This window comes from Aethalodelphis obliquidens, unplaced genomic scaffold (assembly GCF_003676395.1).
Source record: "Aethalodelphis obliquidens isolate GAN/ISIS:26980383/991018 unplaced genomic scaffold, ASM367639v1 scaffold14, whole genome shotgun sequence".
NCBI classification, from domain to species: Eukaryota; Metazoa; Chordata; class Mammalia; order Artiodactyla; family Delphinidae; genus Aethalodelphis; species Aethalodelphis obliquidens.
Genome location: NW_020837958.1, coordinates 9,099,578 through 9,115,995, shown reverse-complemented (window position 1 = coordinate 9,115,995; position 16,418 = coordinate 9,099,578). Strand labels below are relative to the sequence as shown.

At 37.1% G+C, this 16,418-nt stretch overlaps 1 protein-coding gene across 1 annotated transcript; it reads right to left on the bottom strand.

Moving 5' to 3' along the window:
- Positions 1-11,609: 11,609 nt before the first annotated feature.
- Positions 11,610-13,590, bottom strand: LRRC4C (leucine rich repeat containing 4C). Its single transcript, XM_027114961.1, has one exon. The coding sequence runs from the start codon at positions 13,552-13,554 to the stop codon at positions 11,632-11,634; it is 1,923 nt and encodes a 640-aa protein (XP_026970762.1). The 5' UTR covers positions 13,555-13,590; the 3' UTR covers positions 11,610-11,631.
- Positions 13,591-16,418: the final 2,828 nt, after the last annotated feature.

Sequence of the window (16,418 nt, the reverse complement as noted above, 5' to 3'; positions counted from 1 at the left end):
ACATATTGGCATCTATCTGTCTTTCATAGGAAGTTGGGTAACAAGTTTACTTTCATAAAATTATATAGATATAAATATATATTCTATATCTTTTTAAGCATTTTTCAATATTGTGAATTTCCTGCTTTCTTCCTTTTTCTTCAAGGTAGAAGTTACATTAATCATAATAAAATATCAGATCTCTTAAGTGGAGTTCAAGAATAGAAATAAAAAGAGGCACCACCCCTACAATGCCTAGGAAATAATTTATTCACCTATATGAGTTGCTCCCAATATTGATAGGATTGAACTCCAGATTGCATAACTAAATGTTGTGTAGAAGTGACAGATTCTCATTTTATAGTACTTCTAGAAAACTTGTAAACATGCTGAGTAAAGAAAGCCAGGGAAAAAATATACTTCCACATAGAATAAAGATATTCTATTCTATTAGAATATCTATATTCTAATAGAGTATCCTATTTTCTATTCTAAAAAACAAAAGTGCAATTGAGCTCATAAAGGCTAGCGTTAACTTTGTAAGAGTGACTTATTTGCAAGACTCTTGAAAAACTTTTAGGTGAGAATACATAGCTACATGACATTTTTATGGTCATTTTTATTAACATTTTTATTAACAAAAGTTCATTGTTTTTTAAAAGTTCACTTATGTAAGAAATATCTTTACGAGCATGAGTTAGTCTGCTTGAGAGCTGTTGGAAAGAGAAACTTTATTACTTCTCTCTTTCATTTTGTAAAACTTTATTTTTTTTAAAATAGAACTAGCCATAGGACGAGGAAGTCCAATTCAACATTTGACTTTTGAGGCAATTTACAAATTCTGTTATAGTTAATTATTTTCATAACGATTCCATTAGTAAAGAAACCCTTGATTTCTGTAGTATTACAAATTATTTGATTTAAAATTTTATAGTAGCTACCATAAAAAAGTATATATCAGAAAATACATCATAATTACTCTTGTGTACGTTTTAATATATTTAGTTCAATTGAGGCTTCATTTATTTTTCTCAGAATTATACACTGTACAAAACTAGCAACTGTGTTTAAACAGAAATTAAGTTCCACTTGGGGGACTTCCCTGGTGGTCCAGTGGTTAAGATTTCATGCTTCCACTGCAGGGGACGCGGGTTCCGTCCCTAGTCGGGAAACTAAGATCCCGCTTACCGTGCAGTGTGGCCATAAAAAAAATAAAGAAGAGAGAGAAATTAAGTTCCAGTTTATTTTTATCACTTTTAACGTGGAACTAAGGGCTGCAAAGTAAGGAGATTTACTAATTGTCATTCAGAAACTTTACTGATACATAGACATAATAGATGGTAGGGATTCCCATAATGGATGGGCTTCGGTCATGATCTCCTAGGGCTGAGCTGGGTGGATATTCTGCTAAGTTCCCAGGGTTGCAGAACTTAAATCAGAATGGGTTTTGTTGCCACCACAGAGACCAGCCCCTCTCCTTCAAACAGCATTGAATCTTCTCTTTTATCCGAGTAAAAAGCCATATATTAACTACTTCTGCCAACCAGATAAAGATGGGATTGATGCCATTGGGACAAATTCAAATTCAGCATCAAATATCTAATAAAAGGTAGCATTAATAACCTGAAAAATGAAATGAAATTACTGGAACAAATACTGAAAGATAAGTCTTCATGGTCTGGAGTTTTGTGAAGGTTTGTTTTCTGTATTTTGCTCAGGACATATATGAGTATCCTCATTTAGTGTGCGTTAACAAAATTTATGAAATGAAAAGATTTTCCAATATCATGTGCTTCCATTTAAATAGATTAATACATTGTCTGTCCTGTAGCAACACCCTCCCCTTCTTTTTTTCTTTTTATTTATTCTGGGCAGAAGCAAAAAAGAACAGTAGATTTCTCACTGCCGCTAAACACTTATTATACAATTTAATTATATAATTTTATATGTAATTTGTATATTTTCTCAATGTTAAGAAAGGTTGAAAGTTCAGAAGGTTTTTTTTTTTAAATAAGTTTATTTATTTATTTGTTTTTGGCTACGTTGGGTCTTTGTAACTGCGCGCAGGCCGTCTCTAGTTGCGGCGAGCGGGGACTAGTCTTTGTTGCAGTGTGCGGGCTTCTCATTGTGGTGGCTTCTCTTGTTGCAGAGCATGGGCTCTAGGCACACCCACTTCAGTGTTTGTGGCACATGAGCTCAGTAGTTGTGGCTCATGGGCTCTAGAGCACAGGCTCAGTAGTTGTGGCACACGGGCTTAGTTGCTCTGGGTCATGTGGGATCATCCTGGACCAGGGCTCGAACCTGTGTCCCCTGCATTGGCAGGCAGATTCTTAACCAATGCACCACAAGGGGAGCCCAGAAAGTTCAGAAGTTTTGTTGGCAGCACTTAAAAAAAACAAAATGACAGGAACTGGTATGTGTTGTAAGAATGCTTCATTCAGTACCTCAGTTTGGATCTTAATTGACAGTGCACTATCAGTAATTCTAGGAAGTTTCTTTTTTCTCTCCTAGAGCCAGATGTATCTTATTTTATGTCCTGGAAAGACAACAGAATCACAGCTGATTTCTATCTAAAACAGAGTTTGTGGGAATTCATATTTCTTCTTATGGCAGAGGAGAAAAAATACGAGGTACATTGATGTTTTAAGGCAACTGTTTAGACTCATTTTTATCTGAAGTAGCTTTTGTACAGAAATCACTTCCTAATCAAATATAAGAATGTGTATATTTTTGGGGGGAGAGATATCTTTATAAGAGATTTGACTCTGTGAAAATCCATATTATGAGAAAAGGACAAATGGCTTCCTAAAAGACTATGACTCCTCACTCAGGCATTCACGTTACATCTGTGATATTTAACGACATAATTATCTTCAATATTATTATTAAAACCAGTAAGACAAAGCACTAAATAAACAATTTAACACATTATTTAAAACTTACATTGCAGAGGACAGACAGCAGAAGCAAGAAGAACTACAATCCTGCAGCCTGTGGAACAAAAACCACATTCACAGAAAGAGAGACAAGATGAAAAGGAGAGGGCTATGTATCAGATGAAGGAACAAGATAAAACCCCAGAAAAACAACTAAATGAAGTGGAGATAGGCAACCTTCCAGAAAAAGAATTCAGAAAAATGACAGTGAAGATGATCCAGGACCTTGGGGAAAAAATGGAGGCAAAGATCGAAAAGATGCAAGAAATGTTTAACAAAGACCTAGGAGAATTAAAGAATAAACAGAGATGAACAATACAGTAACTGAAATGAAAACTACACTAGAAGGAATCAATAGCAGAATAACTGAGGCAGAAAAACCGATAAGTGACCTGGAAGACAGAATGGTGGGATTCACTGATGCAGAACAGAATAAAGAAAAAAGAATGAAAAGAAATGAAGACAGCCTAAGAGACCTCTGAGAAAACACTAAATGTAACAACATTTGCATTATAGGGGTTCCAGAGGAGAAGAGAGAGAGAATGCACCCAAGAAAATATTTGAAGAGATTATAGTCGAAAACTTCCCTAACATGGGAAAGGAAATAGCCACCCAAGTCCAGGAAGTGCAGAGAGTCTCATACAGGATAAACCCAGGGAGAAACAGGCTGAGACACATAGTAATCAAACTGGCAAAAATCAAAGACAAAGAAAAATTATTAAAAGCAGCAAGGGAAAAATGACAAATAACATACAAGGGAACTCCCATAAGGTTAACAGCTGATTTCTCAGCAGAAACTCTACAAGCCAGAAGCGAGTGGCATGATATACTTAAAGTGATGAAAGGGAAGAATCTACAGCCAAGATTACTCTACCCAGCAAGGGTCACATTCAGATTCAATGGAGAAATCAAAAGCTTTACAGACAAGCAAAAGCTAAGAGAATTCAGCACCACTAAACCAGCTCTACAACAAACGCTAAAGGAACTTCTCTAACTGGGAAACACAAGAGAATAAAGGACCTACCAAAAAAACCCCAAAATAATTAAGAAAATGGTAATAGGAACATACATATTGAAAATTACCTTAAACGTGAATGGATTAAATGCTCCAACCAAAAGACACAGGCTCACTGAATGGATACAAAAACAAGACTTATATACATGCTATCTAAAAGAGACCCATATCAGACCTAGGGATGCCTACAGACTGAAAGTGAGGGGATGGAAAAAGATATTCCATGCAAATGGAAATCAAAAGAAAGCTGGAGTAGCAATACTCATATCAGATAAAATAGACTTTAAAATAAAGAATGTTACAAGAGACAAGGAAGGACACTACATAATGATCAGGGGATCAATCCAAGAAGAAGATAGAACAATTATAAATATATATGGCACCCAACATAGGAGCACCTCAATACATAAGGCAATGGCTAACCACTACAAAAGAGGAAATCGACAGTAACACAATAATAGTAGGGAACTTTAACACCTCACTTACACCAATGGGCAGATCATCGAAAATGAAAATAAATAAGGAAAAAGAAGCTTTAAATGACACAATAGACCAGATAGATTTAATTGATATTTATAGGACATTCCAACCAAAAACAGCAGATTACACTTTCTTCTCAAGTGCACATGGAACATTCTCCAGGATAGATCACATCTTCGGTCACAAATCAAGCCTCAGTAAATTTAAGAAAATTGAAATCATATCAAGCATCTTTTCTGACCACAACACTATGAGACTAGAAATGAATTACAGGGAAAAAAACGTAAAAAACACAAAAACATGGAGTCTAAACAATACGTTACTAAATAACCAAGAGATCACTGAAGAAATCAAAAAATACCTAGAGACAAATGACAATGAAAATATGACGATCCAAAATCTATGGGATGCAGCAAAAGTGGTTCTAAGAGGGAAGTTTATAGCTATACAAGCCTACGTCAAGAAACAAGAAAAATCTCAAAAAGCAATCTAACCTTACACCTGAAGAAACTAGAGAAAGAAGAACAAACAAAGCCTAAACTTAGCAGAAGGAAAGAAATCATAAAGATTATAGCAGAAATAAATTAAATAGAAACAAAAAAATAGCAAAGATCAATAAAACTAAAAGCTGGTTCTTTGAGAAGATAAAAAAAATTGATAAACCATTAGCCAAACTCATCAGGAAAAAGATAGAGAGGACTCAAATCAATAAAATGAGAAATGAAAAAGGAGAAGTTACAACAAACACCACAGAAATACAAAGCATCCTAAGAGACTACTACAAGCAACTCTATGCCAATAAAATGGACAACCTGGAAGAAACAGACAAATTCGTAACAAGGTATAACCTTCCAAGACTGAACCAGGAAGAAATAGAAAATATGGACAGACCAATCACAAGTAATGAAATTGAAACTGTGATTAAAAATATTCCAACAAACAGAAGTCCAGGACCAGATGGCCTCACAGGTGAATTCTATCAAACATTTAGAAAAGAGCTAACACCCATTCTTCTCAAACTTTTCTAAAAAATTGCAGAGAAAGGAACACTCCCAAACTCATTCTGTGAGGTCACCATCACCCTGACACCATAGCCAGACAAAGATAATACAAAAAAAAGAAAATTACAGACCAATATCACTGATGAATATAGATGCAAAAATCCTCAACACAACACTAGCAAACAGAATCCAACAACACATTAAAAGGATTATACACCATGATCAAGTGAGATTTATCCCAGGGATGCAAGGATTCCTCAATATATGCAAATAAATCAATGTGATACACCATATTAACAAATTGAAGAATAAAAACCATATGATCATCTCAAAAGACGCAGAAAAAGCTTTTGACAAAATTCAACATCCATTTATGATAAAAACTCTCCAGAAAGTGGGCATAGAGGGAACCTACCTCAACATAATAAAGGCCATATAAGACAAACCCACAGCAAACATCATTCTCAATGGTGAAAAACTGAAAGCATTTCCTTTAAGATCAGGAACAAGACAAGGATGTCCACTCTTGCCACTATTATTCAACATAGTTTTGGAAGTCCTAGCCATAGCAATCAGAGAAGAAAAAGAAATAAAAAGAATACAAATTGGAAAAGAAGTAAAACTGTCACTGTTGGCAGATGACATGATAGTATACGTAGAGAATCCCAAAGATGCCACCAGAAAACTACTAGAGCTAATGAATGAATTTGGTAAAGTTGCAGTATACAAAATTAATGCACAGAAATCTCTTGCATTCCTATACACTAACGATGAAAAAGCTGAAAGAGAAATTAAGGAAGCACTCTCATTTACCATTGCAACAAAAAGAATAAAATACTTACGAATAAACTTACCTAGGGAGACAAAAGACCTATAGGCAGAAAACTATAAGACACTGATGAAAGTAATTACAGATGATACCAACAGATGGAGAGATATACCATGTTCTTGGATTGGAAGAATCAATATTGTGAAAATGACTATACTACCCAAAGCAATCTATAGATTCAACGTAATCCCTATCAAATTACCAATGGCATTTGTTACGGAATTAAAACAAAAAATCTTAACATTTGTATGGAGACACAAAAGACCCCGAATAGCCAAAGCAGTCTTGAGGGAAACAAAAGGAGCTGGAGGAATCTGACTCCCTGACTTCAGACTATACTACAAAGCTACAATAATCAAGACAATATGGTACTGGCACATAAACAGAAACATAGATCAATGGAACAAGATAGAAAGCCCAGAGATAAACCTATGCACCTATGGTCAACTAATCTATGACGAAGGAGGCAAGGATATACAATGGAGAAAAGACAGTCTCTTCAATAAGTGGTGCTGGGAAAACTGGACAGCTACGTGTAAAAGAATAAAATTAGAACACTCCCTAACACCATACACAAAAATAAACTCAAAATGGATTTGAGACCTAAATGTAAGACCGGAAACTATAAAACTCTTAGAGGAAAACATAGGAAGAACACTCTTTGACATAAATCACAGCAAGATCTTTTTTGATCCACCTCCTAGAGTAATGGAAATAAAAACAAAAATAAACAAATGGGAGCTAATGGAACTTCAAAGCTTTTGCACAGCAAAGGAAACCATAAACAAGACGAAAAGACAACCCTCAGAATGGGAGAAAATATTTGCAAATGAATCAAAGGACAAAGGATTTATCTCCAATATATATAAACAGCTCATACAGCTCAATATTAAAAAAACAAACAACCCAATACAAAAATGGGCAGAAAACTTAAATAGACATTTCTCCAAAGAAGACATACAGGTGGCCAATAAGCACATGAAAAGCTACTCAACATCACTAATTATTAGAGAAATGCAAATCAAAACTACAATGAGGTATCACCTCACACCAGTTAGAATGGGCATCATAGAAAATGTACAAGCAATAAATGCTGGAGAGGGTGTGGAGAAAAGGGAACCTTCTTGCACAGTTGGTGGGAATGCAAATTGATACAGCCACTATGGAGAACAGTATGGAGGTCCCTTAAAAAACTAAAAATAGAATTCCGTATGATCCAGCAATCCCACTACTGGGCCTATACCCAGAGAAAACTGTAATTCAAAAGGACACATGCACCCCAATGTTCCTTGCAGCACTATTTACAATAGCCAGGTCATGGAAGCAACCTAAATGCCCATCAACAGATGAATGGATAAAGAAGATGTGGTACATATATACAATGGAATATTACTCAGCCATAAAAGGGACGAAATTGGGTCATTTGTTGAGACGTGGATGGATCTAGAGACTGTCATACAGAGTGAAGGAAGTCAGAAAGAGAAAAACAAATATCATATATTAATGCATATATGTGGAACCTAGAAAAATGGTACAGATGAACCGGTTTGCAGGGCAGAAATTGAGACACAGATGTAGAGAACAAACGTATGGACACCAAGGGGGGAAGTGGCAGGGGGTGTGGGTGGGGATGGGATGAATTGGGCGATTGGGATTGACATGTATATACTGATGTGTATAAAATTGATGACTAATAAGAACCTGCTGTATAAAAATATAAATTAAAAAATAAAAATAAATTAAAAAAATAAAAAATAAAAATTACATTGCTTCAAAGCACCACACTGCTCATAAGCACTCATCTGAATCTTTTATTTATGTAAGTATGTTGAAGATTATCCCAAGAGGATAAAATATTCAGGTTTTTTTGTGTTTTTCTTTCACCTTGATCAATATTTACCTTGGAAATGTTGGACAACTTGGGGCCATCCAGTTAATTATTTTTTTTCATGTTTCACTAAATCCTGTTCTATAAATGTTTCTTTCCTTTTCTTTCTCCCATGTAAATAACCCTTCTACTGTCAAGTTATTTCCCAACAGATCTATATTCAGAATTTCATAGTATGTAGGTTTTAAATAATATCCTGATTTTTAACTCTTTGATTATAAGGCCTAAAACCAATCATGGACTAGCAACATTTTCTTCCTCAAAAAAAGCATTGATCAATGTTCCAATGTAAAGTTCTAATTACCTATTTCAATCTTTGAAAAAGATGATATTTGATTCCAGAATATTCAGAATATGAGAGAAAATGATTAAAGCTATATCAGGGCCTATGTGTATGAATTATACCAAATTCTTCTAATATTTTGTCACCACAGATGTGTTTGGACATTTTCAAAAGAATTTAGGAGATTGAGGTGATAGCCAGGTATAAAAGAGTAAGATTCTGGAATAGAAAAAACTGTTGGAGAAGCTTCTTTCTAAAGCATTCTTTGATGTTTTCCCAAAGTAAACTGCATAAGTTTAGTAGGAAATATATATATACATACTAAAATTGTCATTAGGTTATTTTAACTTGGTTAATTGTAAATGGCATATTTTTGATGCACATGAGTATTTAAGAATACTGCCACTTGGTTGCCTTTGTTTAGAATAAAAAGAGCGACAGAAATAGAAGTGTGTTTTGCTACAAGGATAGACCAGATATTTAAATAGTCACATGGGCTTTCTGCTGTACCGAGGAAGTCCACTTTGTGTGATGGACTCTAATTAGTGCAGCTACCTCATTGAGGCACCCAAAGCCAAGTACATGATTGAGAGCAAATACAGACACTGCTAATCATACACATTTAGAATTTGTTTTAGTGTCCTTTAAATGATACAATTATAACACTATACCTTTCCATCCCCAAAACCTGCAGTGAGGAACTTTTGTCAAAAGGATTTCTAAATTGACTGTAAAAGTCAAGTTTGGCTTAACCAATTTTTCATCAATATATGTATAGTTTTAAAAATAATTTCTAATATGTATTCATTAGGGCAACTATAATCTCTTACAGGACTGAATTGTATGCTTGACTTTCTTACCTAAATTTTTAGTTCAAGTTCACCTTTCATTCTGGTAGAATTTATCTAACTGCTCAGCCACCCCTGACAGTTGAAAGGAATTGTGTGCTGGAGCTAACTCCTTAAGAATTATAAGTTCAAATGAAAGAAGGCTTCCAATCAGCAAAGACAGAGCTTGGAGAACACAAACCAAGTAGAGAAGGCAGGATTCTTTCCCTTATGGATTTATACCAGTTCTTTGCATTAGCACTAGATATTCCTTGGTGAGTTGTTTGGTTGGTTGGTTTCTAAGCTGATCTACAGCTTAGAAATATATTAAGTACATTCAATATTGAATAGCTTGACAAATGACAGCCAGCATGGGTTTTCCCTTTTCTTGAGTCTTCTCCACAGTAAAAGCAAATGTGAACTGTGTTCCTAACAAAGGGAGGTAGGAAATGAGGGAGAAAAAAGCCCCTAAAAAATGGTGATCAAAAAAATAGAGGCAAGATCTCGTGTGGTCTCATTCATTTGCTATCTCTTCCTCCCAGTTCTCTGACCTATTTTGCTAGTAATGATTGGTTTTTTACACCTGGAGATCACAAAACCCTGGTGTGAGGTCCAGCCTGCGGAGTTATGTGTGAGTATCCGAGCTGCTCATTCATCAGGAGCTGAAGTTTTCCCTAGCTTAGTCAACTCTTGTCTCACCAATGAGGTGGCAGTTTTCAAGGGCCAGTAATAAGAGATGTATATTTTCACTATGCTTCACATAGATAAAGACAGAAGTCAGACACATACTATATTAAAATATCAGAAGAGTGCTGAGGTGCCAGTAACCAGAAAGTTCCTTTTTAACTTGGAAGCTAGTGTATGTTTCATACCAAAAAATTCCTCCAGTTCCTTGAAGTACCTTCAGTGAATTACCAGTGTATTAGCCTTGCTACCTCTTGGTAAGCATCCATCTGTCACAACAAATCCATACACTTCTTTACAGCCCTACAATCTGCATTTGGAAGAAGAGAGTCAGCTCTTCCAGAAGGATGGAAGAAACCTTTTACTAAAACCTGAGGAGGTTTTAGTAATAACAGTAACCTGATATTTTGAAACTCTAAGGTCCTGATTTTCAGCCTTCCACCTAACAGTAAAATTAAAGCTAGCCCCCAGTAATAAACTGATATTTCTTTAATCATATTATATAGATTGTGAGTGATTCAAAATCAGAAACCAGGTCTTGTTAATAGTGTGTCCACACACTAACATCACTGTTTAACACATAGTAGGTCTGTAATAATTATTGTTGAATTGAACTGAGTTTGCTCACACTCAGCACCAAAAATGATTTTTCAACTTGGATAATTTAGTGTACCTTTGCATTCTGTGGTTGCACTTCATTTAGCCAGCAGAATTTTATTTAGGAGACAGAGAATAAATTATACTGAAACTTTCTTTCAAGTGGAATTGAATTTACTTCACAAAATCATCATTTTTTAATCTGAGCATTCTACAAAGGGTGACCCTAATGAGAAGGAAAAAACACCACAGCATCCTTGAATATAGATCAAAAACTCAAGTCATCCATTGAAACAGGACCCTGTAGAGATTGGTGCTGTGATTGGAGATTACTATAATATTACCTTTCTTAGAAAGTAGGAAATCTAATTACCTTCGTTTCTCACATTTGAGCCATACTACAAATGAGTTGTGTCCAGGTACAGAAAAAACAACAATATTTTATTTATAATCTTATTTTTAGCTTTTGATCTACAAATTCGGGTTCTAGATTTGTTTAAAAGATCATGGGTTTTATAGATGCTCATATGTAAATTAATCTATTGTTTGCTTACTTTTTGTTTTCCATTGTATGGCCCTCCTCATAAATACAGAACAGGTCATTACATGAAAAATATAAGATCTTGCATTTTTTCCTTGTTCTCTCTTAAAAATCTATTTCTAATATTGCATTCCCCATTGGACTACTTCATAAGGGCATGAGAGGGGGAAAAGAAAAGACAGAGGAAAAAAAAGAAAGACAAAAGAGACTGGATCTCACCACTAGAATTCACCATAAAAATCTCAAAGTGTAACAGAATTCTTACAAAATTTCCTAGACCAGTTCTTTAGGGAATTGAGATCTCCTATGAAAAATATGGCGATTGGGAAAGGCAGGGACAAGATGTGGGAAAATAGTAAATAAGTGCAGCAAAAACAGGTTCTGAGGAATACACATAATTTTGTCTGCTTTAGATCACAATAGAATTTTTAATAAATAAATTTCTTTTCTTTTTTGTTTTTTTTTTGTAAAGACACTTTTTTGAAACAGTAGATTTAGCCCAGTCATTTGTGTCATTTTTAATAAACTGTCTTTTTTTTTTTGATTGTTTGTTTTTCATAACTGTAATGTTTTAGATTTGAGTCTCTTGGACATTGTCTTTAGAGTTCATTCGGATCAATAACGGTTCATGCACTGAACTGTGTATTGAATTTATTGTGTTAACTGTTGTTGTGTGGTTGAAGGGAGATTTGTAAGAGTTGTAGTGGTTTAGGTGCTCATGCTCAATAGCAGGCATGGGCAGGTGGCTTTCCATGGGTGTGTCTCCTGTAATCTCATCATCCACATTAATGATTTCAACAGTCCTCGTTGGGGCATGATGGTTTTGCCGATGGTGCTGCTTCCTCATCTTGTAGAAAATGACCAGCATCACTGCAGCCATGAGTGTGATGGCCACAAAACAGCCAATGATGATTTTGGTAGTCTTCATGACTTCATCGATTCCTGGGATCCCACTGTTTATATCAGTCACGGGGATGGTGAAAGTTTTTTCTGTTGACCTTGTGCTCTGTGGCGTGAGAGAGGTGGTCACGTTGGTGGTCTCCCAGTCGATCACCGGAGTGGGACCCACATTGTTATCTGTGGTCCTTGCCTCATCCTGAGAAGGTTCCATAGTCTCTACTGTGACGGTTGAAAAGTACGAGAAGGGAGTAGTGTTTGCTGCAGTAACATTCAGGGTGGCCGAAGCAGTGGTATTTCCAACAGAATTACTCACCATACATGTGTACATGCCTGTATCTTGCACAGTTACATTCGTGAAGTTTAACGTCCCATCGCTGAGCACGGCTATCCGCACTTTGTACGCCCCATGTGTCATGACTGTTCCGTTTGGAGTAATCCAAGATACAGAAGTCAGGGACGTGGAGGCCCGACATTTCAGCTCAGCTGCCATGCCTTCAGTGACATTGAGGTCTGCTGGGGGCTCCACAATGACAGGAGCATAGCATGTGAAATAATTCTGGTCAAGCTCCCCAATGTACCTCCCTTTCAGATTGGGAGGCGTGTTACACCGGGCACAGCAAGCTGTGTTGGAGGGGGCCATGTCTTTTATCCACCAGCTGAGCCACAGTATGTCACAGTTACAGTTCCAGGGGTTGTGATGTAAGTGTATCCGTTCTAGATGATGCAAGGGTGTGAAGAGGTCATGAGGCAGTAATGTTAGATTGTTGTGTGCCAGGTTGATCTCCACCAGTGACTGAAGGTTATCAAAGGCATTCCGTTCAATCACTTGAATCTGGGACTGTATCATCCACAGTTTTTGAAGGTGCATCAACCCCTGGAAAGAGCCAGGCCTGATGGCAGACAGATGATTCCCAGAAAGATCCAGCTCATCTAGTTTTATGAGCGGCGTGAGGTTAGGGATTTCTCGGAGGTTGCACATGGCAAGGTTCAAATACCTCAAGTTGGACAGACCTTCAAAGGCACCTTCTGAGATATACGAAAGCCTTTTTAATTCCCCTAAGTCTAGTCGGCGCAAAGAAGGGATTCTGTTAAAAGCATAAGAAGGGATGCTTTCGATGGGGTTGTTTCGCAACCAGAGCTCCTTCAGTTTAGACAAATATACAAAAGCTCCATTTGGGATGGTCGTAAGACGATTGTCAAAGAGTTCCAGGGTGTTGAGGTTTGCCAGACCATTGAAGGCCCCAATTTCAATTGTTCTGATATGATTCCTACTCAACTGTAGGATTTCCAGGTGCCTCAAGTGTTTGAAGCTATTCACTTTGATGATCTGGATTTGGTTCTCATGGAGGTTCAGCAGCCGGGTGTTGGTGGAGATGCCATCTGGAACCTCACGTAGGTTTTTCCGAACGCAAATCACCTTGCTGAACTGGTTGCTGCAGGAGCAGACGGAAGGGCAGGTTTGAGCCCGCACCAGACCAGCCACCACAAGAAGTTGAAGAGCCAGCAGCACCACAAGCAGGGGGTCAAATAAGGCCCTGTTAAACCTAGGACCTATCATTATCTGCTGTGGATGTAAGGTCATCTTGTTCAACATTCATAATTTATCTGGTGTTGGTCCTTCTGGAGTTCTAATAATCTGCAATACAATGAGAGCAAAAAAGAGTATTAGATCTCCTCCAGATGTCTTTCTGGAGTCACTGTATGTAGTGTCATTTATTAAGTGATCTGGCTCATATTTATAGAGAAGTGTTTTTGTACTTTGAGTCAGCAGCCATCCACAGCCAATATTCCATCAGATGTGCAATCACAGAGCAATGGAAGAATGAGGTAGAGGGCCTTACTGTAGTGTTTACCAACCAAGTCTGAGCTGAATGCATGAGGACATATGAAATGTACCCCACAATTAGGCTCAATGTCCATACCAGATTGGAAAAGTTCAGAAAATAAAATTGGGGTAGGGGCTATACCAATAAACTAAAAATTCCCTCGCAAAATTATTAATACCTGGCATTTTATTGAGGATTAGTCTATGTGCCAGGCACCACAGGCTATGGAGTTCACAAACAATCCTATCCAAGAATGGCTACATAACTTGCAGGGCTCAAGGCAAAATGAAAACGTGGGATGTCTTGTTAAAAATTAGTAAGAATTTCAAATCAGTTACAGTAGGGCATGAAGCCAAGCATGGGCCCTTCTGAGTATGGGGCCCTTTGTAATTACACAGGCTGCATGCCCTGATCCTTTCTTATCCTTGCAGCATTCCTCTGAGGAAGGAACTCCATTTTCAAGATGAAGAAATTTAATAGTAGAGGAAGTAACATGCATGCAGTCACATGGTTAGTAAGTACAGAACCAGGGCTTAGACGGTCAGCTCCTCAGTCCAGGAGAATATGATCTCAAGAACTCCATGAAAAAGTTTCTGCAAGAATGATGGCAAAAGCAAAATATTTTTCACAATTTATTTTGTTAAAATACCTTTCCTTTGGGGGTGACCTGAGCTGTAAACACTGGCAACTTATCATATAGTTTCTGTGAAAATACACTGAAATAATGACATGCACAAATATACATAAATTTCTAGAGATGTTCATATACAAAAACTCATGACAACAGAGCCAACTGCTACCCATAGGTAGATATACCACAAATTAAATCACACCCCATGAGACATAATGTTTACGCACAGAAAAAAATCTTAGTATAACTGTATTATATATGTATTATGTCCCTACTCTTACTGATTTTAAGTAGATTTCTGGGAAGGAAATAAAACAACTCACTTCCTGCAACTCTTCTGGCACAAAGAGGAATTCCAAAGCTTGTGTTACCCAGTATAAACCCTACTCAACTGGCTTATCATGGATTGGGCACCTGTGTAATGACTTCTCCCAAATTTCTCATCTCAATAAACAGTGCCTCTTCTGTGAATCTCCTGGGAAGAAAAAAAAGTGTGGAGGCTCACCATATCCAATTCAAAAAGGCACTAAGACAACAATTTAGTATTTATTATGTGTCACCTTGGGCAGGTTACTTATCCTCTCCATGGCTCAATCTTACTTGCAAAATGGGAATGACATAATTACATAACCCTTAGTGTTACTGTCAGAATAAAATTAGTTAATGTTCATAAGGGCTTAGAATAATGCCTTCCATATGGGAAGAACTCAATAATATTAGATATTATTATTATTACTACTACTGTATTGTTGTTTCCCTTAGCCAGACATTTTGCTAAGTATTGAGCATACAAAGGTGAAGAATATAATCCTCATCCTTGAGGGAATTATAATTCAGAAGGTAAGACAGATAGGCAAACAGATGAAACAAAATAATGTATGTTCATTGCTCTGAGGCCAAGCCACATTGGTAGGAGGGAGCTGAAGTCAGAGTAACTCAATCTGTGCTGGTAAATCAGGAGATTGTCAAAGAGGAGGGTCACCTGATCTAGATTTCGTAAAAGAAATTGATAAAGAAAAGAAAGAAGAGCAGAGGGACCAGACTGAGCTAAGACAAGGAAACACAAAGGATGCTAGTACAACCAAAGCACCATAAAAATTCCTCTGTGGTGGGAGAACGGAAAGCCTGGGGAAGAGAATGGGAAAGAAGCTGGGATGAGATCGGGTCCAGACTGAAGAGTTGGTTACACCAAACTTAAGAGTCCCCGTTTTATCCTACAGGCGACATATTCTGTTTATACAAAGAAATGCTATCATCAGCTTTGTTTTTAAGAATGATAATGTTAGATTAACAGGGAGACAGAAAAGTTTTGGAAGAAACCAGCAGCAAGGAGAAAAATTAGGAAGATCCTCCAGCTGCTCCAAGTGAGCCTTAGAGAAAAGTCAATTCCAGAGACAAGTGGAGTTCTTTGGTCATCTCTTGCATACCTACCATTCAAGGTCTTGAGGAGAGAAGGGCCGTCTGTCTCCTCTTTAGGAGTATAACCCTTCTACCAGTGGTGAGATTCTCAACGTTAATTAGCATTTGTAAATAACTACATCTTCATAGAGTACACAAGACAGAGAAGAGGCTCTTTTCCTATAAAAAGAGATTCTTCACTCAGTAAATGTATCTGCCATTAGCAGCCCTTCAATATACACCCACATTCACAGAACTGCAGAAAAGGACCTGAATCTCAAGAAGGTGACGTTTAAAGTCATAGATGCTTTCTGGCTTCAGAGGCTTGTTTTGGTCTCCTTCCCTATGGCAGCAAAGAAATTTGACCACTGGGTGCTGAGTTGTTACTCTTTCTTCCAGCCTTCTGTGGCAAACTGACTTGCTGCCTTTCTCCGGGCTCCTGCAGCTCTAGGTTGACTTTTCACACCATTCAGTACTATGATCATTTGTCCCTGGGTCTGTTTCCTGCACTACCTTTTTTTTTTTTTTTTTTTTTTTTTTTTTTTTTTTTTTTTTTTTTTTGCGGTACGCGGGCCTCTCACTGTTGCGGAGCACAGGCTCCGG